The sequence below is a fragment of the Struthio camelus genome, chromosome 12 (assembly GCF_040807025.1).
Source record: "Struthio camelus isolate bStrCam1 chromosome 12, bStrCam1.hap1, whole genome shotgun sequence".
NCBI lineage: Eukaryota > Metazoa > Chordata > Aves > Struthioniformes > Struthionidae > Struthio > Struthio camelus.
Window position 1 is genome coordinate 18,753,383 of NC_090953.1, and position 24,903 is coordinate 18,778,285.

Here is a 24,903-nt window from a genome sequence, read left to right on the forward strand (position 1 = left end):
TGATTATTTGTTAGCATGCATGAGATTTACAGGATTTACTCTGGGACATTCAAAAGGCTGGTGCAGGGCTGTATCAACATAAAAGAAAAGAAATGCGCAGAAGATCACACGCGCAAATAATTCCATTGAGAATGCTAATAATTTTCCACAGTGTACTAATTCTAGTAGATATAGCAAATTCCCATACCCATGCTGCCTGTTATTTTTAAAAATTGCCTTTAAAAGCATCTTTTTTAAAAAAAACAATGGAATGGCAAAATATGTTAATCTTATAATCACATGCTTTTTTGTACAGTGTCAGTGTTTGAGTTGATGCTTCCTTATAGCAGAAACATGAGATTATGGAAATAATATGGAGTTTCAAAGTTATCATAGGAGACAGGGTCATCAGAGTGCTGCCATTGTGTATATATTCATAGTGCAATAAGGTAGTTGTATTGAAAAGGTTAATTATCCTTCACCTTTTTCAGTTTTCTCCTGCTACCACAAATACAATTCTCAGACAAAAATTGCTTTAAAGCAGAGTTACAGATGCTTATGCTACGTTAATAGAAAGTTGCAGAGATCCCTCAGTCAAAACATTACTTGTTTTTACTGAAATCTGGGCCTGGGCAGATAGTAACTATTTTAAGGCTGCCGAGCAACCTTACATTGATTTGCCCCAGAATCTGCAGACTTGCCATATTTCCAGGTCTTCCTGAAGTGCTATATTTAAAGCTATGTTCCAGTATTTTTCTGAAGAAACAGAGTTTATGCGATCTCTCTCAGGTCTGCCTGTTTTCCTCTGTAGGAGTGCTTGAGGCTACAGACCAATTTCCACCAATTTCTGATGATTCTAATGTAGAGTCTTCCTAGATTCTCCAGGGTTTACTTTAAACTCTCTGTGCTCCTTCATCTAAGAAGGCAGGTCTCTTCTTCTATAGCACACAGCCACTACCGAACTCTTCTTCTTCTTCTATAGCACACAGCCACTACCGAACTCTTCTGCCAAGCACTGCTCCTGCCTGCATAGCTTCTGTGACTTGCTGAATGTTTGCATTTTGCAGACAGATGTTGATCGTGACAAGTTACAAAAAAAAACCAAAAAAGTCATTTGAAGAGGTAGTAAACTGGGAATGAAAACTAAAAAGTCAAACTACTGATAACAGTAGTCTGATAAGAAGACCAAATTAAAAAGTTATTCTCTGTGAAACATGTGGCAGCAAAGTATTCCTTTTTAAAGAGGTTGAGAGGAAATGAAACAGAGGAGCTGGATCTATATTCTTGCGCTGAACAGGGGAAACGTGGTGCCAGAGCTCTGCAAGTGCTGCAAAAGGGGAAAAAAGAATTCTGTGCTCTCAACTGATCTGATTTGCATCATATCAGAGTATGAATGCATGTGTATTTTCTTAACAGAGCAGATTAAGATTTCTCATATAAAAATTCGAACTCTTCTTGCATCAATGGCTAACAGCAGTCTTTATATCCTGATAGAAATGCAAAATAGTTTTTCTCCCTCCTCCTCCAGGTTTTTTTTTGTTTTTTTTTTTTTTTCATATTTTCAATTCCATTTCTAACATGTTCAGGTATTTGAAACAGTTGAAAAAGTTACAGAATCAGGTACTATCAGACCGCAAATAATGATTTCAGTTCCAGGTAGTAGGTTGTTCGTGCTGCAGAGATTTGGTAATCAGACTCACAATAATAATAATAATAATAAATGCTATGAGAAGTTGGCAGAAGTTCTTTTGGCATTGCAGCAAATTTAAGTCACTATAGCACACTTTAATCAAGCCCTCTTTGGATGCAAGAACTGTCTGCCACAAAGCTCATGTTCTCTGTTTTTGCTTTTTGAGAGCTGAAATGGTTGCTGAAATGGGAGTGAAGTTGGCATAAATAGCTTCGTAAGGGAAGTATCAGAGCTTCTGCAATATTTTGTTGGAACATAATTTCAGACAAATTATTTGTTGTGTGGGGAAAGGAGAGGAAAAAGAAAGAAAGAAGAGTGTATGATTCTGAAATGAAAAATATTTTCAGACTATCTCCCGTCTCTGAAATGTCAGTAAAATTATTTTCTTGAGTCCAGGACAAATTCCTATTGTAGGTGACAGTGCTGAAGGAAGAAATTAAAAATTTCAGAAAACAGATCTTGGTAATGGCAATCTGTTGTGTGATATGATTCATATATGCAAATCTGCTCTACAACAGGTGTGACTGATTTCTAATTTAAAAAAAAAAAAAGCAGGGTAGCTGTTCTTCAGCCTCTTTCTCTACATTGCAAAGAATCTGTAATTTACCCGTTATTTATTGTAAATAACTTCCACATAGTGATACACATCAAGAACTGATAACTGGATGGTTCTTGACAAGTTTTGTGTCCCCCTTTATGTCTATAATGAACTAGAAAATGATAATTTATAACAAATACTTTTTAAATGACTTTTCACTGTCACTGTGGTCATCTACCCAAATAAGGCTATCTCAGATTTCTTCACAAGTGGCAGTAGTTATGTCGTGATCAAACTCAGATTGCAAGTGTCTGAAGTTTATCTATTTTTAAAAGCCAGTTGCTTTTATAGATGCCAGAATTTCCCACTCTTCAGAAACAAATTGATATCTCCTTACTGATCAGTTAGTTGAGGTTTTATATCAGACCTCAGTATAATCTGCTTTTGACAGTGTGATACAGATGTATAAGAAATTTTCTGTGAAACTATCTTGTTTTAAGGGAAGTATCAGGGGAAAAAAAAATTACTATCACAATTGTTAAGCTGTTTGCATGGTTCATGCTCTTGTGCATTATGGAGAGATTTTCGTATCTGGTGATGTTAGGGTTGAATACAAAGCTTATTTAGTTTTAATATTCTAATCATATTTGCAGTTCATCGATAATACGTGGGACCTGAAAGAGCAAATGAATAATTAGTGACCATCATACTTTTTGAGGAACAGTTCACCTTTCTCTGCTTTATGCTAGTGCCTGCCTGTTTATACAGTAAAACAAACCTGTATTATAGCAAGCTACGTAAAGTGCTTGCATGCTGAATAAGCCTTTGTGTAGTTGGAAATTGTCTGTTTCCAGGTAGTGGGGAAAAAGAGTATCGTCTGCAATTTTCAGTTATTAGTTTTGGGGTGTACTGACTTCCTGTCAGTTAAAATTAATTCTTGAAAAAACTTTGGATTTAGGCTGCATTAACTTGTACTGATTCATACTGTCCACTTCACTTCCATTTTCTAATCAAAGAGCATTTGGAAATAGAGCATATGATTTTGCACTGATGTGAACATTCTCATAAGTCTAATGATATTATACTTTTAACATAGGAATTTTAATTAATTGGAATTATGACTGTTGGCGCATATACAAAAACCTCTGCTCAGTGCTTGAATGTCAAATTTTTCAGAATATGCATCTTCATTTAATATCTTCTTGATTCTTGAGATATGGATCTTTGTTATTAATGTACAATACTTGGAGGTAAACATTTTCACCATATTAATTGACTATTAGATGATACCATAAAATGCAACACATGGAAGACATCCAAAAATTCGTCAGTTGCGCATCCTTCTTAAAGAATAGCTAGCAGTTAAGAGCTTTGACATACTCTTCATTGTGCAAAGTTGTTACAACATCCGCATGAAAGAATGCATTAGGAGCAATGTCAGTGTTTATTACTTAGATTGAGTTGGAGTTGATTGCTTAGTTCACCTACTGGTAGATCAGCGGGCAAGCGTGTATTTGAGTAGTGTCACTATTATCTAACGTGAACAATCTGAAAAGCTCTGTAGGCTGTGATACTGCATTGATGCTCTGTACACGGTGATATTTGGACTTGGAATTTTTGATAGTAGATAGTAACATCATCTGGTGTATAAAACATCTTTAGAAATTGCGGATCCATAGAGAAGAACTAAATAAAACTGGTTTGTCTAAGTTTAGATGGGAAACTAGTAATTACAGGCTGTTCAAATGATACAAATGCAAGTATTTAGAAGATATGACTCATGTTGTGTGTTGCATTTTCCAAAAACCTTGAACTTAGTTGTTTTTTATGCTGGATTTCAGGCCAATGTGTATTAGGGGTGTTTTCAAGAAAGATAAGATGATGTATTTATCGCCATATTTATCCTGAGGTAGACTTGTTTCCTAAGAAAATAATCCTTTATGTATGTGACCTTAAAAAGCTAAAAAGTATTTACTAATTAGAAGATGCAGTCTATGTTATTAGAAGATGCAGTCTAAGGCAACAGGCCTTGTAGGGAAATTAGCATAACAAAACTTAGCACAAATCTTACCGAAGGGGAAAATGATACTTGCTTACAAAATGTTTAAGTGAGTTAATTTACCCACTCACACTTATTCTTACAAAGATATCAATCTGTCTGTCATATTTGCATCTTCACAAGCACCACGAGGTACATGTGCAAGCAGTTTGACCAGGATCTCTTGTGTGTGACACAGAGGACAAGGGATCCTGGCAATTGAGTCCTTATTGTGTCTCTGGGATTCTTGATTGGTGCCGAAAAGGTAGGCTTTTTGGATAGGTATTTTTATGCCCATTAGGAGTCATCAACTGTTATGTGATGGTCCTTTGCTGCAGTATCTTGCTTATTTCAGTTTCAGTAAATCTTAATATGAGGTTGTTACCATTGTCTATTTTTCCTTGTTTGGGAAATATATCCATTTGGAAAGTATATCCGTTTTCCCGATGAGCTAGCAGGAAGAGGAATAGCATGCGTTGCTTGTTGCCATCCTCCTGGTTTTAGGTTGCAGGGTGTAAGGCTCACAAATCGTCTTTCCTGTTGTCTTATCAGTGTACAAGCCTTTCAGTTTTGACACAAACAACACATTCCTCATTTTTACTGCTCGGAACAGGGTCCTGGGAATGGGGTCCTCTGTTATCAGCACAGGCCATTGTGTTTAGCCTTTTTTCTGCTGTTTCCTCTGATGCTTACACGTTTCCTTTCACAGTGCATTCATGCCAGTCTTAAAGGTTGTGTTGCAAATCTCTACAGCTCTAATGTCAAAAAGCTATATTGTAGATGTAAAAGAAAAATATAGGAGGCGAATGCTTCTGAATGCATCCTGGATAGCTTTTGCAAGCTTGTGAAAGCTGAATTTCATCATTCATTTGACTGCCTCCACTTTAGAGGTAATAAGGAAAACAAACAATTTCTATTGTCGTGTACAAATAGAGACTCCTGTCCTACTTTAAGTAGAAAGTATGTTGGGGAATTCATAACCTACCGTATGGATGACTTTTAAATTAACATGATATCACAACAAAATCCAGACGCTAGTGTAGATGCGGGTTTCTTGCAACTGCAGGCTGTCAGGCAATATGTTGCTCTTTAAATGTTCAGTTCCATAGTCAAATACGGATTTCATAGACTTAATCAAGTCTAAAATTTGTCCATGTCGTATCTCTTTTGGGTTTTTTTGGTATGAAAGTACCCTTCTGTTGGTGTGAAAGTTCCCTTCTGTTGTTGAAAATGTAGGAATGACCAGTGTTGGAATAATCAAGTGACCAGAAAGTAAGTTGTTTGTGTTTATATTTTTAATATATAAAATGCTAATGCAATACATATTCGTAGTTGCACTTTAAATCTTTCTGCTGGACACCTTGTATTAAGCATATAAAATTATTCTTGCCCTGTTTTACCAAACTGTCTAGCATTTTCAGTATTGCTACTGTAAGTTCTTCTTTATATTAACACTTGAGTAACAGAAACTGCTGTTCACATTTTCACATCTTTCAAGACAGACTGCATCTGATGTTTCATTGCTCACAATTTTTTTTCGTTCAACGTTCTGAACGCTTTTCTACTTCGTAAAATCCCAGCAGGTTTGTTCTGATTCATTTATATCATCTTTTGTGCAGTTGTATCATGATTAAGTAAGCTTACAGCATGCAAGACCGACTTCCTCAAATGTGATTTCCTCGTATGATTTTCCAGCTCATCTACTGACATACATTCTTACTAATCATCACGGAAAACCTAATATAGATAAGAAATTTCAAGTAACATGCATTCAGGTGTCATTGAAATACAGTACACTGAGAATATTGACTACTATTCTGAAGCATAATGCAATCTTCAGTGTTTCTTCTTTTGCGATAGGTTCGACACCCCTTTTGAGTTGTGCGTTGGTGTCAAACAAATTGTTAGTTTTGGGGAATTTAGTTCTCTTCAGATCAGTTTTCCGTGTTTTACTGTTCAAACTAACGTGTCTGAAAAATTTCAGAATCACAGAATCACAGAAAATGTGGGGCAGAATCCTCACAATGATAGGAGTGATGTTCTTCCAATGGCATGTGGAGTTTGTAAACTAATAAAAATCCTATATTTATATATTTTCATATTATCTTTGAAATATGCATGCATTCTTAGACTTAATGTATTATTTAAGAGAGCTGAGAATGTTGCGGAAAATTCTCCTGTTACATGGCTGGAAACTAGTGTGTGAGAACTTATCTTTCCTAACTTTGAGTATACTCCAGTAAATAATATTTCAAAATTATGCTTTATATCATTTTTAATCAGTTATCAAAAATTGCATCGTGCCAGAAATATGCAGAAAAGAGGACTAAAAGGATCAGAATAGAAAAATTGAACAACTGTACTATATTTTCAAACGTTTTCAGTACATCCACCCTACTCGAATCTTCTTGATTTCAATGGTACTTTATTTAAAGTTAGAGGCATGCTTACAAATATCATTGAAGATAGCACTGCACATAACTTCCGTTATAGTGGAAAGATAACATGACCTTTTAGTGTTATCATGTAAATAATTCTTTTCTCTTTCAGTATGGGAAGCATTGCAAACTCAGCATGTTATGGGCTGTCCATCAAAAAGGCAAAATGAGAAGTGATCTCTTGTTCTGTGCAGACGTGTATGGTGTGGTCTTTTATTACATGTGCGTGTTGGGCCTGCAGTGTTAAAAACTCATGCATATTTGTGCATAAAACAGTTTTTGGAAATGTGTAATTCAATTAAAACCGAGTCCTGGAATATTTCAGTGGGATAATTCCATGCCAAATTTCAAATGCTGTCTTTAGCTAATGCCTACCTATAGTATCTTTCAGTATTTGCAGAATGTTTTGCATCAGGTTGGTACTGCAGAATTAATCAAGGCTTATAAGAGCATCTATGATAATTAAAACCTTTATCTTCTTTTGATTGGGATCATCCTTTCTGGCAATCCTAGTTGTTTGCCAAAGAGGTAGTGTCAACAGAGAATTTACAAAGGAATGCACATATTGTTTAATTCATATTTTTTCCAGACTGACACACAAGTTTGACTGTTTTTGTGGACGTATCTTTCTTAGCCCTCCTTGTTCCAGGTTACTGAGGAAAGGACAGTGCTGTTCTCAGCGTTGGAGATGATGACATCTTTTATTGCATTGCCTTTAGTTTTTGAAGACTGAAGAGCTTTATCTGGTCTTCCTTCTCGCAGAATGTGCTCTCTACTAATAATCTGTGTTTTGCTGATAGAGGCAGCTTCTAAAATGAGTTTTAATTTGATCTAAAATTGATTTTATTGCAGGTATATTAGAACTCCATAGGTCTTTGGATTTTTCTTTGTGATTTATTGTAGTATAAAAAAGTAATCAAATACATTCTGTATAATGCTGTTAGGTATTTGTTGGAGTTTTGAGATGAACTGATTAATCTGAGCATGTGTGCACTCTGATAAGGATGTACAATGGCATATCACTGCTCAGCATCTATTTATTTGCTTGTTTAAAAAAAAAAAAAAAAGAAACTGTTACTTCAATTTTATTGTGATGTTAACCTGATGAAGTCAGTTCAGCTACTCTCCTGGTTAACCTTATCAGAATATGGACCCGTCAAAGTAGTGGAAGTGATCTGTTTCAGAGTGAGGTGAAACTAAGTGCTTTGTTTTTAGAGTATTTGTTTAATTTTCCCCTTAGGTAGCTCTCCTGCACTACTTATTCGAAAGTGTGCTTATCTCTTTATACAGAAAAGCTGTGCCCTAACAAGTGAATTGCTACTACTAAGTGTAGGTGGAGTGAAAAATTCAGAACTGTAAAATGGAAATATGTAATTTCTTTCCTTTAATTAAGTCAATAAATCAAAAGCAGGTCCTGGAAAAATCTGGTTAGACAGCCGGAAGTGTAATTAACTCTGGGATGAAACTGTCGCTAGGAAATCTTCCCAGATTTTTGTACTTTGTTAGCATTAGACTAGAGTCTGCTAAATAGCTCTTTGTTAGAATCCCAGAATACAGTGTTTCCATTTATAAACTCATTTATAGTGGGTGTCCTTTCTTGGTATCATTTTTTTCAAGTAATTTATAGAAGCAGAGCTTGTGCTATATGATTCCCTGTTTCTAAGAACACGGCGAAGACTGAAAGGCAAAGGTCTCCCTGCGTTTTGTTACAACAATAATTCAGTTTTGAATAAATCAAATAATATTCATTTTACTGAAGAACTTAAACTCCTCTCTGACATCCTGCAGATCTGTTCCTCTGTTTATGCTTTATTCAGTGATCTAGTCAGTCAGGTGAAGACCTGTATGTTTACCTGGCAAAGAAGTCTCTGAAAGAGACCCTATATGAAATAAACCTATATACTTAATTTCTTTATCTCAGTGTACCTACCTAGGACATGATGCTTTGTTTGGACAGTAAATCTTAATTTTTACCTGTTAGTAAAACAGGATGGAAGCTTGCCAAAGCATTTACGCTACTCTAGAAACATTTTGTGCACGAAGGCATGGAATATTTGTATAGCTAGGTTATTCAAAGAAACAGGAATAGATCTATGATAGTCTTTTTTGTTTCACTACATTCATCTTAAGCTTCATGTTCCTTTTCATGTTTGCAAGTTAATGAAAAATGGGAGGAGATTGAACAATTGTATTTAATAAAGCATGAGCTTGTTGGGGGCAGAGTGAACGGCGAGACCATATGCGATCTGACGCCTCCCTCCTGTTTTCTTCGTTGTTGCTGTTGAAGGGATGAAACAGAGCAGTGCTCTTGGCTCCCTTGGAGAAAGAACATCTGCATAAATGTTGGCGGCTGGCAAGCTGGTTAGTCCTTGAAGGCATATTACTGTATCCCTCTGGTTTTTATCAATATACTAATTCTTGTTTTGCAGTTCCTCACTAGCATAAGTTGTGCTGTGGTTGATAATTTCCCTTATTCTGTACCCTAAACTAGTCTTGTTCCTCCATTAGAAGGCGAAGGAGGAAATGAAAGCAGACAAGGAAAAATGTTCTTGACTGGTATTTTGCTCTCTTTTGCTTGTTTGCTTTGTACTGTATCATTTCCTTGTAGGAGAGGTTTGACTTCCAAAATTCACATCTGGAGGAGAAAAAAAAAAAGAAAAGGAAGAAGATGGATGGTTGATACTTGTATTTTTCCTCTGTGAGCAGCTCTGAAGAACTGAAGCTGATCAGTGTGACTTCACAAAGTAGCTCTGCTTAGTGTGGTATCTTCTGTGTGTTAATTTGAAGTGGTAGCTTTAGACTCTAATATTTGAGGTACAGGTTTCCCATTCAAATGTAATTGCTTTAAAAATAGAGATGTCAGAAAAAATGCAGAAAAGCAGATTTGTTTTATTCAGCACAACCCAGAATGAAACAAGGAGCTAATTGTTTTCATTTTACTTTTCCTCCCATTATCTGTGTAGTATGGTATTCTTATTTCACATTTAATAAATCTCTGTGTGGGAAAGGACATCAGTCAGTCATTACACGTTCTTTCATACTTTGGGAGAATCTGACTATTCATTAAAGTTACTCAAATATTTTGTTAGTTTTTTGTTCTCATATTACATATATATGTATGCTTTGGATACCCATCAAAACACTGAAAATACATTAAAGGAGATAATATTTGCAGAGAAGTGAAATAGTTGCTGAACTGTATTAATTTTTTGTTTGCTTTTTGTAGTTTATATGCTTCTACCTTCCTAGCTTTAACCTAATCAACAGTGATTTTAAGATTCTTCCGAGAAATTAAAAATGTCCTTTGGTCATTTTTCAGGATTTTTGTGTCTATTCTAATCAAAAGACAGATTGTATCTGTGGACACAAAATATGAATAATTTTCCCCTGCCTCCCCCGCCAAAACTGTATGCAAGTAGGAACCTGGTAGATAAGGAACACAATTTGCTCATGCTTTTCTGAAAACAGCTATACTTCTCAGTTTTAAGAAAAATTCCTCTCAACTTTTCTTCATATTAGCCGTCAAAATCTCTTAACGACCATATTATATATTTTCTAATTTAAGACAGACTCTGAGCTTTTGCGAAAATGGTTGTCCATTTGTTTTTCAAGGTGCATATTCTTTTGCAAGAAGTTCAATTTCATTGCTGCTCATAAATCTGAGCATCATTTCTGCTTTAAGTTAACTTATTTTATTTGAAAATTTCAGTAATGCAAATTAAAGCCAGATTCTTTTTGCCTGTGTGAGGGGAGGGTACGTGGGACCCGTGTGTGGTTCTGCCCTTCCTTATTTCCTAGGGTGGCTCTTCAGAGCTGTCTGCTACTGTAGCACCAGACTGGTGCAGCCTTTCTCCCAGTCCTGCATGCTGCCTGCTCGCTGACGGAGTAAAGAGTAAGCAGTTGAGAAATTACATTGTGGATTTATTTTTCACTCTTCCCTGAAGTTTTGGGAAGTATAACTCTGGTAGCACATCAGGGGAAATTATCTACCTGAAATGTCTGTGCAGTCCTAAGACCGCATGCAAAATCGTAGTCTGGTTCCCAGGACACTGCTGGAACAAAACAGCTTCGTAGTTCAGCTAAGGACAAAAATCACAGATAATCCTTCTTAATCAGATTTTACATATAAATTAGTTATTCTACCTGATGTATACAACCCTTTTTTTTTTTAATGGCTGACAAAGAAGGGAACTCGGTAAAAGTTTAATTAGGAAAAAATGAATCTAGAGCACTTCCAAAATACGAATGGTGAAAGAAATGTGCACCTTCCTGAATAGTACTTTTTGTTCATAGATTTCAAAATAATCTGCAAACAGATTTATTGTTTCCATTCTTATTTTACTGAAGTTTTTGCTAGGAGTAAAATCAAGTTGGAAGCTGTGGCTTGGCAGACGTCTGATGGCAGGATAGAACCTGGAGCATTTTTTTAGCGTGACCCCAGTCCAAAAACTTTCATTGAGACTTCAGTTCATGAATAGGCAGAATAACAGGAAAGAGAAGATTGTTTCCTACCTACCACTACAACACAACTGGTTTTGATGCTCTGGTGGGAATTTCAAGGGCTAGCTCAAGTTGTATTAAGCACACCCGTTGGAATATCATGCAATGGAGTTTTAATTTAAATGAGTTTAATGGAGAACTTTCTTTGCATAAATTTTAGGGGGGAGATTGATTTTGATACTTTTAACCTCTCAGCAGCACTTAGATCATGCTTTTAAATTATTTTTGTAATGATCAAATAGCCTGGAAAGTGGTTTATTGTAATATATTCCTAAAACAAATGTCATTCATCCCTTTCTAACAGGAGTACAGCAAAGTTTCTCCATTAAGCTCTGGCTTCAGCCTGCCTTCCCATTGGAAAAATTTACTTCCTTTTAGTGAAGAGCTACTGTGAAGGTTTGGTGTTTAAACAGTTTTAATCTTGAAGAGAGAAGTTAAAAGAAGGCATAGAGAACTTACTTAATGTGAGCTGAACCTCAAAATTATTGAAAGGACCAAAGAAAAGGCAGACTAAGGTCATGAAGAGAATTAAGCTGATTTATTGTTCCAGGTGCAAGATAACATCTCAGATTGTGAATTATTATATCAGTTTTAATCATTGCCTCAGAGCAGAGCTAATTAGTTTTGTAGAATTAGTTTAGGAGTGTGGTAACGCATAAGTAGGAATTAATTCTGCTAACTGCTTGTCCTTACAAATCGATTGGCTTCTCCTTCTGTTTATGTACTAACTCTTGGTGGCTCTAAGGCTTTTGGAGCCTTCTGGTGTTAACACATTTTACTAAATTCTCATAATATTGTGTTTTGTTTAAATATTGTAGCTGGAAAGCTAAAGTATGTAACAGTGCTGTTGAAAAGCAGTATTAAGATACCACGACTCTTCAGTGTCTAACACTAAGTCTGTGTTTTGTTCGGTCTGAGCTCTAGGCCGTGGTGGATAGCCATTTGGTTAACTTCACCTTACACGCTTTCTTAATAGTTTAATACTGCTCCTGCAAGTATGTCACACTGTGCTCTTAGAGCAAACCACCATTAACTCATTTTCTGGGGAGGATTTTAATGTGGCTATTAGACATACTTGATTTCATGAATGATAAATAACTACATCTGCAGTCTTTCATAATGTAGTGTGGGCTGTCTTTCATTATCTACCATGACTACTAATTCAATGGGTTGGAGGTGTTTTTTTTAATATATATTTACTGTCGTGCATGTGCTTATATGAGAAAAGGCTAATTTGTAATTAAAAATGTTGAACCCATTGGACATACTTTTTGATGCCTGTTAAGGTGGTAATTGATATTTTTATGCCTCCCTTTCTCTGTGGTGGCTGCCAGCATGGCTGTGAACTTCACCTCAAAAGCTGTAATAGCAGCATGACAGGTTTGTCCTATTCTGTGAGTCCAAAGCTTTGCTGAGATTTACCTGAGAAACTTTAAGAATATTAGGAATATCTGAATTTCTTTCATTAGGTTGTGTTCTGCCACAGGCAAGATAGTTGCAAAAGGCTTGCAGACGACCTGAAAATTTTCCCTTCTAACTCTGTGCCCATCCCAGCTTAGGTGATGCCTTGCCTGGTGTATTGAGAAGAAAAGCATTACGTAGCAAATTTGAAAAAGAGGTGTAAGAGAGAACTTCAGTGTTTGATATGTGGCCAAGTTAGTGGATGCTCAGAGTCTGGAACATGCTACTGCTGTAGTATCTTCAAGTTGTCAGATGCAGCTTCTGGGCAGAATATGAGACTGGGACCCATAGAAAAGAGCAGAATTTACAAGATCTTGTTACATGATCTCAGTTGAGTGCCGCATCCTTTCTTCCCTCTTGTTTTTGCACATGACAAGAGGATGAAGTCACTTTGGAAATGCAGCTCGAGATTTCATCGTTAATGAACGCTGGTATGGGGAGAATACTGCAAACTCGGATAATCTTGTCACAGGTTATGAACCTTCTGTTCCCTGGGAATAGGTGAATAGTGAAGGTGTTCAGGGGGAGAGCAAATAGAGGAGCATAGGGGTATGTATTTGCTCTGAACACTTTCAGAGCTTCATAGGCTTCCTAAGCTAGGAAAGCTATTTGAGCATCAGGTGCTACGTTGGTGCTGCCACAGATGAGTGAGGGGGCAACTGCATAAATAAGGAAAAGGTTTTACCCAAGAATTAACTGCTATTCACTACTAGTACCAGTAGAGCTATACGAAGGGGGGTGGGGGGGAGTTGATCAGCTGGTGTTGAGGTTACAAACAGTCCTGATGACTTTATAAAAGTTTTACGTCAGTAAAGGGCTGAATTTCATCGTTCTTAGCCTCACACCATATATTTTTCATTTCCTATGAGCATGCCCAAGTCAAACAACAAAGTTATAGAATATTCTGCCTTTGATAGTTTGGTGATTCATAAAGTGCAGAAATTTCATAGGTGAACTATATTTGTCAGAGAAAAGATGCATGATCTTTTCTTTTCTTTTCTTTTATTTTTTAATCAAACAATTTTTGAGGTCCACTGACATAGCTGACCACTGCTTCACGTCAGGCGATCAGGGCTTCTTAAAGATGAATTTTCAAGAACATGTGTATTGTTCATAAAAGAAATATAATAAAACCAGTAATATAGATTTGCTCCAGGAGAATTTGCAGTGCAAGGTTAGTATTGCAGATACTGGCAACAGGAAAAAAATAAAAATAAAAAAATGAAATAGGTTTCCCGTTTTTAGTAAAAGGTCCGTGAGTTCATGATATAGAAGTATTGACTCTGAAAGATATGTATTACTGTAAGTTTTACACTGCTTATACTTTGCATATTTTTCCACATATGTGGCTATATATTATAGAAAGAGTGAGAGTATATAGTTGTTCACTATTATATGGTAGCAGCATGTATTTTATTCTGGAGGTTTTATCTTTGACACAGATTCTTTTTAATATACGTGATGTAGAAGTCTTAAATTGTAAAAAAAAATTTGAAAGAAGTCCTATTTTCTTTTAAAATATGCAATGGAGATATAATTTAAACAGCCCTTAGATGCGTCTATTGGGAATTGTTCTCTTAAGTGAGATTTAGGTTGATGAAGATGGAAACTGCTAAAATTCTTGTTCTTCATTTGAAAAACATTTAAAAAATCCAACCATTCGAGATTTAGGATTGAAAAAAATATTAATGGCATATACATTGATGGAAGGTAACATTTTATGAAGGCAATGAGCAGGAAGATTGTAAATTATTGCTGTATTTCAAAGAGAACAGATGCAATAGAATTACTTAATAATTTCGGATAATTTTATGTGAGTATCAGCGTTATATGGCTGCGTGAACACTGAATGATTAAGAGGGCCAGCTATTTTGGGCACTATTTGTTCTTGTCGCCTTACTTCTTGAGCAAAGGCTCAAAGGCTACTTCCTTACCTTCTGAGACTTCTGTCTGTCCCTACTGGGCTAGCTTTTTAACATATAAAACAAATGATAGTTAAGCTGGTGCGATGAAGTTAATAATAGCATTCACGTATTTGGAAAAGAGGGAGAAGGAGTAATTAACGCAATGAGTAGTTGATACTTAGGATGCTGTTTAAATTGTAGTGGTTATTTAAAAAAACAAGCAGTTTTTTATATATCATGAAATTTATTCAGTTTTTTCATGATCAGTAAGTAGTTTAGGTTGTGTATTCACACTAATTTAGATTATAAGAATACTTTTCCAAACCCGATGCACTATTCAGGTTTGTGAACTGTTAATTCTTAGAACCCATTAAATTTTCAGAGTCTGTGGATTGTAAAATGAGTTTTGGTTGCATTAATAGCAGGAGATAAATGGATGATTGTGAAATGGTTTGGGGAGAATAGGTGATAGTCAAGTCTAGTTTTGATGTTGCTTTCTCTTATAGTGTGAGACTCAGGACTTCAATCTTAAAGTTGTATAGAATACTCTGCTTTCTTTAAATTGTATTAAATGTTACCATGCATGTAATTGTATGAAAGGCTGGGAGTATTTTAAAGGCTAAGCGACACTTTTTTCTGTTTGCCTCTTGCAGTGAATAATCAATGGATTGTTTGATTTTTTTTCTTTTCCTTCTTTCCAGATAACCTTTTTCATGCTGCTGTCTGCAGTGTGTGTAATGCTGAACTTGGCTGGTTCCATTCTCTCTTGTCAGAACGCTCAGCTGGTAAAGTCCCTGGAAGGATGTCAGTTGGTGAGTAATGAAAAACAAATCTTTAGTATAAGGGGCAATGAATTTTATTTTTAATTTGTTTGCATTCTATCTACATATTGTTTTAATATTCAAAATTATATGTGGTTACACCTTACAGAATGACAAATCATGCTAGGAAAAGTTTGAGAGTTAAAAGGCTACCATATTTACGATATTTTGTCTCCTCAAAAAGTAAGTTGTAGTACTTTCTTATTAGTGTCGTGATACAAATGCAACTTAAACACAATAGTTAGAATGCAAGCCAAATCAAAACAATGCTGTGATTACCATTTGATGTCAGCAGCATCGGGATTTCATCCAGTATCTTTCTACAGCTAGTGTATTTCCCAGATGTGCTGATAATTGCTTTCGTATGTGTATATTGATATTTTATTTGCCAACCTGAATTAGTTTTTTTTTTTTTTAATTCCAAAGCAATTATACGGTTGATTGTGTTAAATTAGACTTAAACACAATAGATAGAATGCTGGCCGTATCAAAACAATGCTGCGATTACCATTTGATGTCAGCAGTATCAGGATTTCATCCAGTATCTCCAGTGTATTTCCCAGATGTGATAACTGTCCCAATCTGATAGTTGTTTTTGTATATTAATACTTTACTTGCAACCTGAATTAGTTTTTAAAATTAATTCCAAAGCAAATATAGAGTTGGTTGTGTTAAAATATAAAATTAAAAAAATAAATTATCATGATATGGTATGCTGTGAATTATTAAAAGGTACAGTGCATCTAAAGTGTTTATGTTTCTATCCTATCCTGAGAAAAAAGTAAGTATACGATAAACTCTAAAATATTTTGTGATGTAAAGTTATCAAGATGTCTGTAAAAATAAACTCGTGTCTGAAATCACTGATCTAAAGAAAAAAAACACTGACTTTTTCCATAAATTCAGAAGACAAATGGCATTAAATTATAAGATCCACAAAGGGGTCTTTGGAGGGTGTTTATGGACGTACATCAATGCTTTTTTTTTTTTTTTTTTGAAAAGTATAATCTAGCTAGCAGTAGACCGATCAGATTATATCAACTGCATGAGCATGCATTCGTAGGATTCATTAACTGTTAGGGATATGTGAACGTATGCTTGTACCAACCATGTTCTTTGGTCATGCCCCAAAACTTTGCTTTGAATGATAAAGGAAAAGGACATTTCTATCTCATATGCCAACAGATGACTCTATAACCACCAACCACAGCGTGCTTCTGCACCTCTTCTCTTCAGCCATTGTTTTCCTCTTTCCTTCTAACAGTTTTTTCTCCAGTAAAACATTTGTCTTCCGTTTGCACGCAATATATTAAATACAACTGAATTTAAATAATACAAAATGTTCCAGCAAACATATCAAAAGTCACATTTAAAAAAAAAAAAAACAAAACAGGAAACCGTTCAGGCTTACCCTGTTATGTACCTTTGTCTTGTTTAGTCCCTTCTCTTGTTTTGGGCTTTTTTTTTTTGCTTTGTTTGGTAGTCAATCTGTATTTTATATTTCTTTCACCCATCATGATCATCCTGCTCTTTGTCTCCAAGGGTGTGTCTGCAGTGCCGTTACTAAGGTAGTCTGAAAAATCTTAGGTATTCTCCTCAACTTTCTAGAGTGTTGGTGATTTCTAGGTGTGATTAGGCTTTATAGAAGCAGAGGGAAGGAGTGAGAGAGTTGAGTGTGTGGGAAACCAGTGGTGACCAGAGAGATGAAGGGAGGGTTTTCGCTATAAAATATTCGGTTTGGGAACCTCTTGATAAAGTAAGTTCCTGGTATACAGTTCCTGGTATGCATAGCATACAGAGACTAGAATAGCTTAGACTAAAATAGCTTAAACCTTGCAGATGCGTACTGGAAGTAGAATTTTAGTATTTATATGTGTAAAACACAGGGATATTGAAGGGAATAGGGTTAGACAACAGTATACAGTGACAAACATTTCTCTTCCAAACCCAATACTGAGTTTGATCTTCCACTATCTAGAAGAGTGAACTTCCTGCTGTTAAAATGGTGATCTTATTCCTTCTCATCGTTATTTTAATGATTTTTAACTTCAGAGGATAATTTCAGTTTAGGTGAAGAAGAAATAGAGTAATTTTATTATAAGAAAAATGCATTAAATAAAAAGGAAACTATTCATATTCTCAAATTGTTTTTCAAAAAGGTAAGGAAGGCTAGAAGGAGAAAAAATGTAAACCTATTGGAAAAATATTCACCAAATGTGCTCACAAATGTCATTTCTGTTTTTGTTCTTCCATAAAACATTTACCTTCTGCATTGGAAAATTAGCATAGATAAAGGTCATTTTCATTAAAATGAAAAGAACGGGAACTGGGATTGTTCTCTCTGCTTGGATATTTATATATCAAATTACTGCACTAATATAAATGCAAACTTAATGCAAATTTAAAACAGAAGCCTGTTGGAATCTGTTCATTGGTGTTCAGCAATAATTCTGAGCTTATCATCATTTAATATCTAAATTATTTTTGAATTATAACACTTCAGAAGTATTCAAGAACAGGTGAGCGTTGCGGAGGAGTAGAAAAATACTGTCATAATAATTTCACTTATTGGGAAAACATTAATTAGTCTTTGTGTTTGTTGAATTTGAATGCTGTTGCTTTTTTAGCTCATTTGTGGAGAGCAGGAGAGCAAGATTAGATTCTTTGGTCATTAGGATTTCTTTTTTTACATGACTTTTAGTGACGGAGTCATTTTTCTGTCCTGGAGTTTAGGAGGGGTTCACTTAACTGTATCATAGTTGCCATTCAGATAAGTGGGAGAGTTTATGACGTACGAAGAGGCTACATGAAGTATTTGTATCTTCCTGTCTTGGAGGAGAAGCTGTTTCGGTGTTTGGTCTGTTTAATGTAAGATTGTCGCAGAGGGCATAGATAGCAGAAATTCAGCCTGTATTAAGCGTGTTTGAATTGATGATACTGCGTAGGAGATTGAAGGTGATGGAATGTGTAATCTTAAAGATTTAATGCAAATTATGTTTTCTGATGGCTTCGAGAATATTTAGAAATATTCAGCTATTGTATTTTATTCTTTTTATTTTTCTTCTTTATTCTAAAATGGAAGAAATCACTGTTTGTTAATTAGAGTTGACAAAGGAGTGGGAAAAAAGGTTTTTTTTTTTTTAGATATTTAGGGCTTTTTACATTGTGCAGGCATTTTGCTACCTGTTTAGTGCTTGTCAGCATCCTCTTAACAATGTGCTAAATGTGTTTTAAAGTAGTTAACGTCTGTAAAGTACAAAATTTCAAATGTAAATATCTCTCTAAGGAATCCACGTTGCATATTCAGATGATGACATTGAGGTTGGGGAGGATAAATATGGGCGTTTCTAAGCCACAGTAAAGAAGCAATTCAGCTCCCAGATTAGGGTGACCAGCTGTCATATTTGAAAATCAGGCTGCCAGTCTGTGTCACAAGGACTGTGTGTTTTACGATAAGACATTACTGAAACTAATTGCTGACTCAACATTAAAACTATCCTATTTTAATCTATGAAAACGTTTGTAGTTTAGGCAAATATAAGATTAATTTGACAGCTTTTTTTTCTTGATGCAGTGAATTTCTAGTGTTTCTTGGCACAAGAACTTTTACCTCGGATTTCCAGGATATCACTGCAATAATAATATGATAATCTTCCTTTTGATATGTTATTATTGTTGCCATATGGTCCTCACGCTTAGTCTTACAGGGAGAATGAAACACTTTACAGCTCTTTTCATTTAGTGTGTAGAGAAGAGTATTGGATTAATACTATTTTAGCATGAGTCTGTCTCTGACCTCTTTTGTGGTTCTTTTAAAGCACAGCGTGGGTTCTGAGCTGAGTGTCACTGAAATTTTAAAAAAGCCTTTACCAGTATTTTTAAGGGAGATCTTTCTTCTTAAAAGTCAGGGAAATTTAGATTGCTGTCCTCTCTTCCCTTGCGTTTCAGTTAATCAATCCACAGACAAAACAGTGCTAGATCGGAGGCCCCAGGTGGGTTTGCATCTCTTTTTTTGGAATGTTTTCTTGTCATGGTTCGTGAATGTTGGGAAGAAGCTGAAAGCTCCTCGGTAGAGCCTACTGAAACGTCCCGAAGCCTACGGTTCAGTTGCAAAGTAGTTTGTTCTTTGTTAAGATAGCTGTGATACCTAGACGGAATTTAATAGACTGTTACAGATGGAAAATGTCTGGTCTTTGCACATTTTTGTTAGAGTATTGTGACAGAAAGGAGTGAGTTGGTGTGTGTGTGTGTGTGCGCGCGCACGTTTCTTAAGTTTGAAGTTCTCTGTGTTCTTTGTCGGTGGATGCTTTAACTTTTTTGATCCTACGCTATGTAAAAGGTTTTAGTGGTTTTGATCACTTTTGAAGTAACTGTACTGGTTTTTGGCAAGATGAAATATATTTAAAAGACTGTTTAATGTGCGTGGGACAGTTGCAGCTCGGGCTGATGTTTGAAATCTTCAGTATGGTTTGTATGAGGGTGTGCTGTGCAGCTCTCAAATATGAAAGTACACAAACTGTGCTGTAATTACTGACATTATGCTCACTGGTGCAAAAATTGTGAAGTGGGACACCAGTGTGTGCACCTTAACCCCTGCTGGCTGGGCTAGGGTGGACGAAGCTGTAAATGATGCTTTATTCCTGAACTCTGCTAAACAAGAGAGATTTAAACTAACAGCTGAGTTTCTGCTGTTCTGACAGCTGAGGTAGGTGAAAGAGGACGGTGTTGGAGGTGCCGCTGAGATCTGAGACTTGCTGACGTGACTGTGTCTGAGGCCAGCAAAAGCCAGCCGTGCTGCCAGGGGAAGGGGTCATCCAATCTCCACCTCCCTGTGCCCACCTAGCTCCATCGTTTATGCCGCTCCATGCGTTTATGAACGCACACAGTGAACTGCCTGAGGTCTAATCAGGACTAAAACTAAACCAGGCTCCCCATTCTTCCACCCTCTCCTTCCCCACCAAAAAAAAAAAAAAGTTTTGACAAGGTTTAGGTCGCCTTATGGCTGGATGAATTCGTGATCTCATCTGCGCACATGTGAGCACAGGCAGTAAGGCAGGGACGAGCATGGTGGGGCATGAGAGCTGGGCCCTGCTTTCAGCTGCTCTGCTGTCCCCAGCAGGAGTGAAACGATATACTCGGCCTTTGGTGCTGCTCCCCGTTACCAAAGCCAAAATTAGCCAAAATGTCCCTTCACAAACATATTTAAAGGAAAATGTGAGGGCAAATTGTTAAAAGTTCTCCAAAAATGTATTTATAATGCTAAAATAGATACTTGCTTTGCACACTGGTTGCAAATTTTATGGGACACCTGTGCATTACATAAGGCAAAAGTAGGCCTGGGATCTGTATTTCGTATTAGGAAATATCAAACACATCCCATCAGTAGTCAGTGACTATCTTTCATCGAACAGGAGCAGCATGAATCAGAGAATAAATGTTCTTGCAGGAGACAGTTTTGCCTGAAGTGCATTTTCCTCATTCCAGAAACTTTTTACCAGCTGAAGATTATATTGATTTTTGCCATACGTTTGGTGGTGATACAGCTGGAATGCTGTAGCTTTCTGACCGCTGAATTTGACACAGCTCTAAATTCAAAGTGCAAGTCTCAGACTTCCTCTGTAGCATTTATCTAACAGTTGACACCGTTTCTGGCGTTCCCAGAGGGGTTCAGGGGCAAGATCTCCCCTCTTGATTCGAAGAGCTGCATTTTGCTCAGATCTTTTTGTAAAGAGAGTACCAAAAGGTAGCAGGAATTGGAAAAGAAAAATTAAGTCTTAAACTATTAAAACAGCTTTGTGAATTAAATGTTATGCTAAGTAGAAGTAAACAAACAGCACAACTTCTTTATAAAGGTGCTCAAATAATAATTTTTTTTCATTTACAGTATATATGGCTTAGGGTATGACCAGACTGCAGGAGCTGCCCTAGAGAAATATCTCCAGTGTGCCTGCAAGTATATGGGAAATGGTGTAATTTAGTTATCCAGATTTTGTTTCTTATTTATTTATTTTTATTTAAAGCCTTCTTTCTAATTTTACGGCGTAGAGAGCAGTGTGAAGTCTCAGGCATTGAAGCCCACTGAGATAGCATACTGCCTTGAGCATGGCATCATTACTGTATGTGGCAAGGCATTCATTCATCTGTCTCATCTAGTAAAAGTTTATTCTTTTTTTTTTTTTATGGACTCTTATTTCTGCTCTTCCAGCTGCTGTTCTGGTCATCAGCACGAAAAGCAGAGAGCAATAAATAAGCCTGATAGGGATAGCACTAAAATGACATATATTTAAATGTGTAACTATTACAATTAATGTGAACAATTCAAACCTCCTTTAAGGCCTTTAGCAGTGACAAAAAAGTTTGAAAAAATTGAAGCGCTTCCTTATATAAGGCTGTATAAGGTTCTTCTACAAGGCATCCTGATATCTATCTATCTTTGTTCAGGAAGTCAGTGACATCGTATGGAGAGATTTGAGAAAAATAATAAATTTATATTTGGGTTAGGATTTTTTTTGGAATTTGAGACTTGAAAATTTGAAGTTCTGTTTCCTTGTAAAAGAGCATGTAACGTGGTAATTCAAATCTCTTGCTCGCTACCCAGCCGTTCTGCTCCCATCTTTACTTGGGGAATACAGGGGTGTTTTGGGATATCTGAATGGACCATTGAGTCTCTGATTTGGTACCTGGGGAGCCATGGCAGTTTCTCACACGTGTCATTCTTACTACTGATCATTGGAGTATAAAAACATAGGAACTGATATCTTTAAGCTCATAGGTCAATAAACTATCATGTTATATTAATTTTGTTCAATACTGACTTGGGCTGAGTTGCAACTATTGACCTGGAGAAGTAAGGCATTGCATCCCAGTATCGGTCCTTTAAATAACCAGCAAAAATGGTAATGGAGAAAACATTAAAAAAAAAAAAACAACACAATTGAGAAAACTGAAAACAATAACAGTTCATATTAACATGCTTAATAAACACATGTATGGAGTTAAATTTTGAGTTAAACAAACTTTGTTGGAAGGAAACAGAAGTAGTAGTGGTGGGGGGTTTTTTTCTTCTTTTTTAATGAGGAAGCCAGAATCAGTATAATGAATCTAATTCTACACTTGTGATAATAACATTCCCATTGAGCTGAATGGGATTATTTTAGAATCACTCATAAAAATGTTAATTTTACTTTAGTTTTCTTTACTTTTAGAGAGTGATCAGGGTTCAGTATGTTCAGCAAAGCACACTAATGAAAGCCTCAAAATAGAGGACTGTTAACTAAAGATAAAGGTTTTTATAAAAGTTAGTGTCAAAGGCATTCAGTGCTTACTGTATTGAAAACATCTGAACACAGGAAAACCTAGAGCAAACATTTTTCACAGTAAAAATATGTGAGAGGACATATTTAATAGTCAGGATTGTCATAATAAGTGTAAACACCGTAAAAATTGTTGGGAAGCGTGTTTCTGTTTGCTTAAACTTTCTCTGACCATTTTTTTTCCTCCGCAGATTAAATTCGACAGTGATGGTGTCTGTGTTTGCTGTGAAATGCAACATCAAACATCAGGCTGCAGTAACCTTGGAGAAACATTGAAACTGAACCCTCTGCAGGAGTGTAATGTTGTGAGGTTGACCCTAAAGGTACGTTACAAGAAGCATTAACAGTTTATTTCAGTTTTAAATAGTAAGCACAGTAGTAAGACGGAGATGTGTGGTGAAAGTACTAGTTGGTGTTCTTCTGGATCTTTGTACTCTCTGATGTGCAAAAAATTAAAACTTCTTCCAACAGAAAGTAATGCATGAAAAGGTTTTATGTTACATGCTCAGTCTCTGTATTTGTCGGGTAACTGTTTTGATAGAGTTTGTTTAAGAAACGCAGGTTACGATTGGTTATGATGGTCCTAGAGTCCTAGAGGTGTAAGAGCAGGTATCTTTCCTGTTACTGTTCAAGAAAACTAGAATCCAAGGTGGTGACTGGCATTGTTTAGTAACGTTATGGTAGACTGTAAAGAAATAAGAAGTATTTGCAGCATGTTCTTCAGATGAAGTTACATTGGGGAGAATGGTAAGTGTTCCTTTGGGATGACGTTGGAAGCATGGTCTGGAATGTTATTAGAAGTTTAAATTCTGTAGTGTTTTGTGTGCAACTAGCCAGGTAAAGAATGGAGAACAAATAATACAGTATGATTTATTTATATCCTAATGTAATTGCCCACAAATTTCTTCACTTAATTGTTATCAAGCTAGCAAGACTTGGTTTACATTGGTTTGGAAGACAGAAAGGAAACCCTAAAAGATTTGGCCAGAGAAAAGAACGCTGAGTAACAACACATGGTCATTAGTTTTGTTTAATTTAATGATAAACAAAAATAAATCTGCATCTAAGGCTGTCAATTTCAAAGTGTAAATTTTAATAAAGTTAATGGTATCTAACAGAATACTCTAGTGAAATCCAATGAAATAAGGAGCTTAGGAATTTGGACTATAGAGGGAGGTCAGAAACCTCCAAGTAATATATTCACATCTGAAGCGATATTTCAGAATTCAAAACAGAGAATCTGCAGAAGGTGTTATAATAAATCGTTAAATATCTTTCAGCCATATTAAGGAAAAGAGACAAGAAAAAGAAGTAGGACTACTAGGTAGTTAGGATAAGGTAGAGATTTAAAAAGGTGTCGCCTCAACATTAAATAAGAACTCTGCCTCAGGTTTTAATGAGGATGATAAAGGAGAACTATGGGTGCAACAACCTAGTGAACAGCAGTGGTTCAGTTGAAGTAAAATATCTTCCAAATATTTAAGAGAAGGTAATGCAGGAAAATAGCTTCTGAGAAAAACAAAGGTTTGAAAGTATGATTGATACAAAAATGTCTAGAAAATAGAGATCCTGTCATATAGAAGAAGCTAGCTTACTGATCCTGTAAAAATAAAGGTTGCCTGTAAAAATAAAGGTTGAGAGAGCAGATGGTTACTTGCTGTAAATACATCAGTAGAATAAACACTAACAAGAGAGAAAAGAACTATTTATCTCAGAGGACATTGTCAGCAAAAATACAAAGTTGTTAGAAGTAAATGTATTTTGGAAATCAGGACAGGGTTTTCAACGCTTTTCCTCTGTATTTTTGTGCTTCTCCCCCCTCTCCTTGTTCCATGCATCTTCATAGAGTACACTTTTTTCTCCACCTTTTATTTTCACTCCTTTCTTTCTCCTGTCTTCTTAACTACTAATTTACCCACAGTATTCTATCAGGTGGAATAATGTTTTGTGTAAGAACGTTAGGCCCAGGGCTCAGAGCGCCAAAAATCTTGGGTCATATAGATATTTGCATGAATTGGAGACTTCAGCATGACTGATCTCTTCTCTTTAAGAGATCTCCAGGACTGGTTGAGGTAGAGACATTATACCTCAAAATTATAATACTGGAAGAGAACACCATTGGATATTTAGATAGTTCCTCCCTATCTTACTCTATTTTTAAGTGTTGCTATCAGAACCTTACTTTCATGAGGAGGTTCACACAAAATACTCAGTGCAATAG

General features: G+C 36.0%; 1 protein-coding gene across 9 annotated transcripts in view; it reads left to right on the top strand.

Annotated features, from left to right (window-relative positions):
• Positions 1 to 24,903, top strand: part of ENTREP2 (endosomal transmembrane epsin interactor 2) — a 186,242-nt gene that overhangs the window by 110,779 nt on the left and 50,560 nt on the right. For all 9 annotated transcript variants that reach the window (XM_068958934.1, XM_068958936.1, XM_068958940.1 and 6 more), the window contains 2 exons: positions 15,250 to 15,360; positions 22,874 to 23,005. In XM_068958934.1, coding sequence (XP_068815035.1) covers positions 15,250 to 15,360; positions 22,874 to 23,005 — 243 coding nt within the window. The remainder of the gene's footprint in view (positions 1 to 15,249; positions 15,361 to 22,873; positions 23,006 to 24,903) is intronic.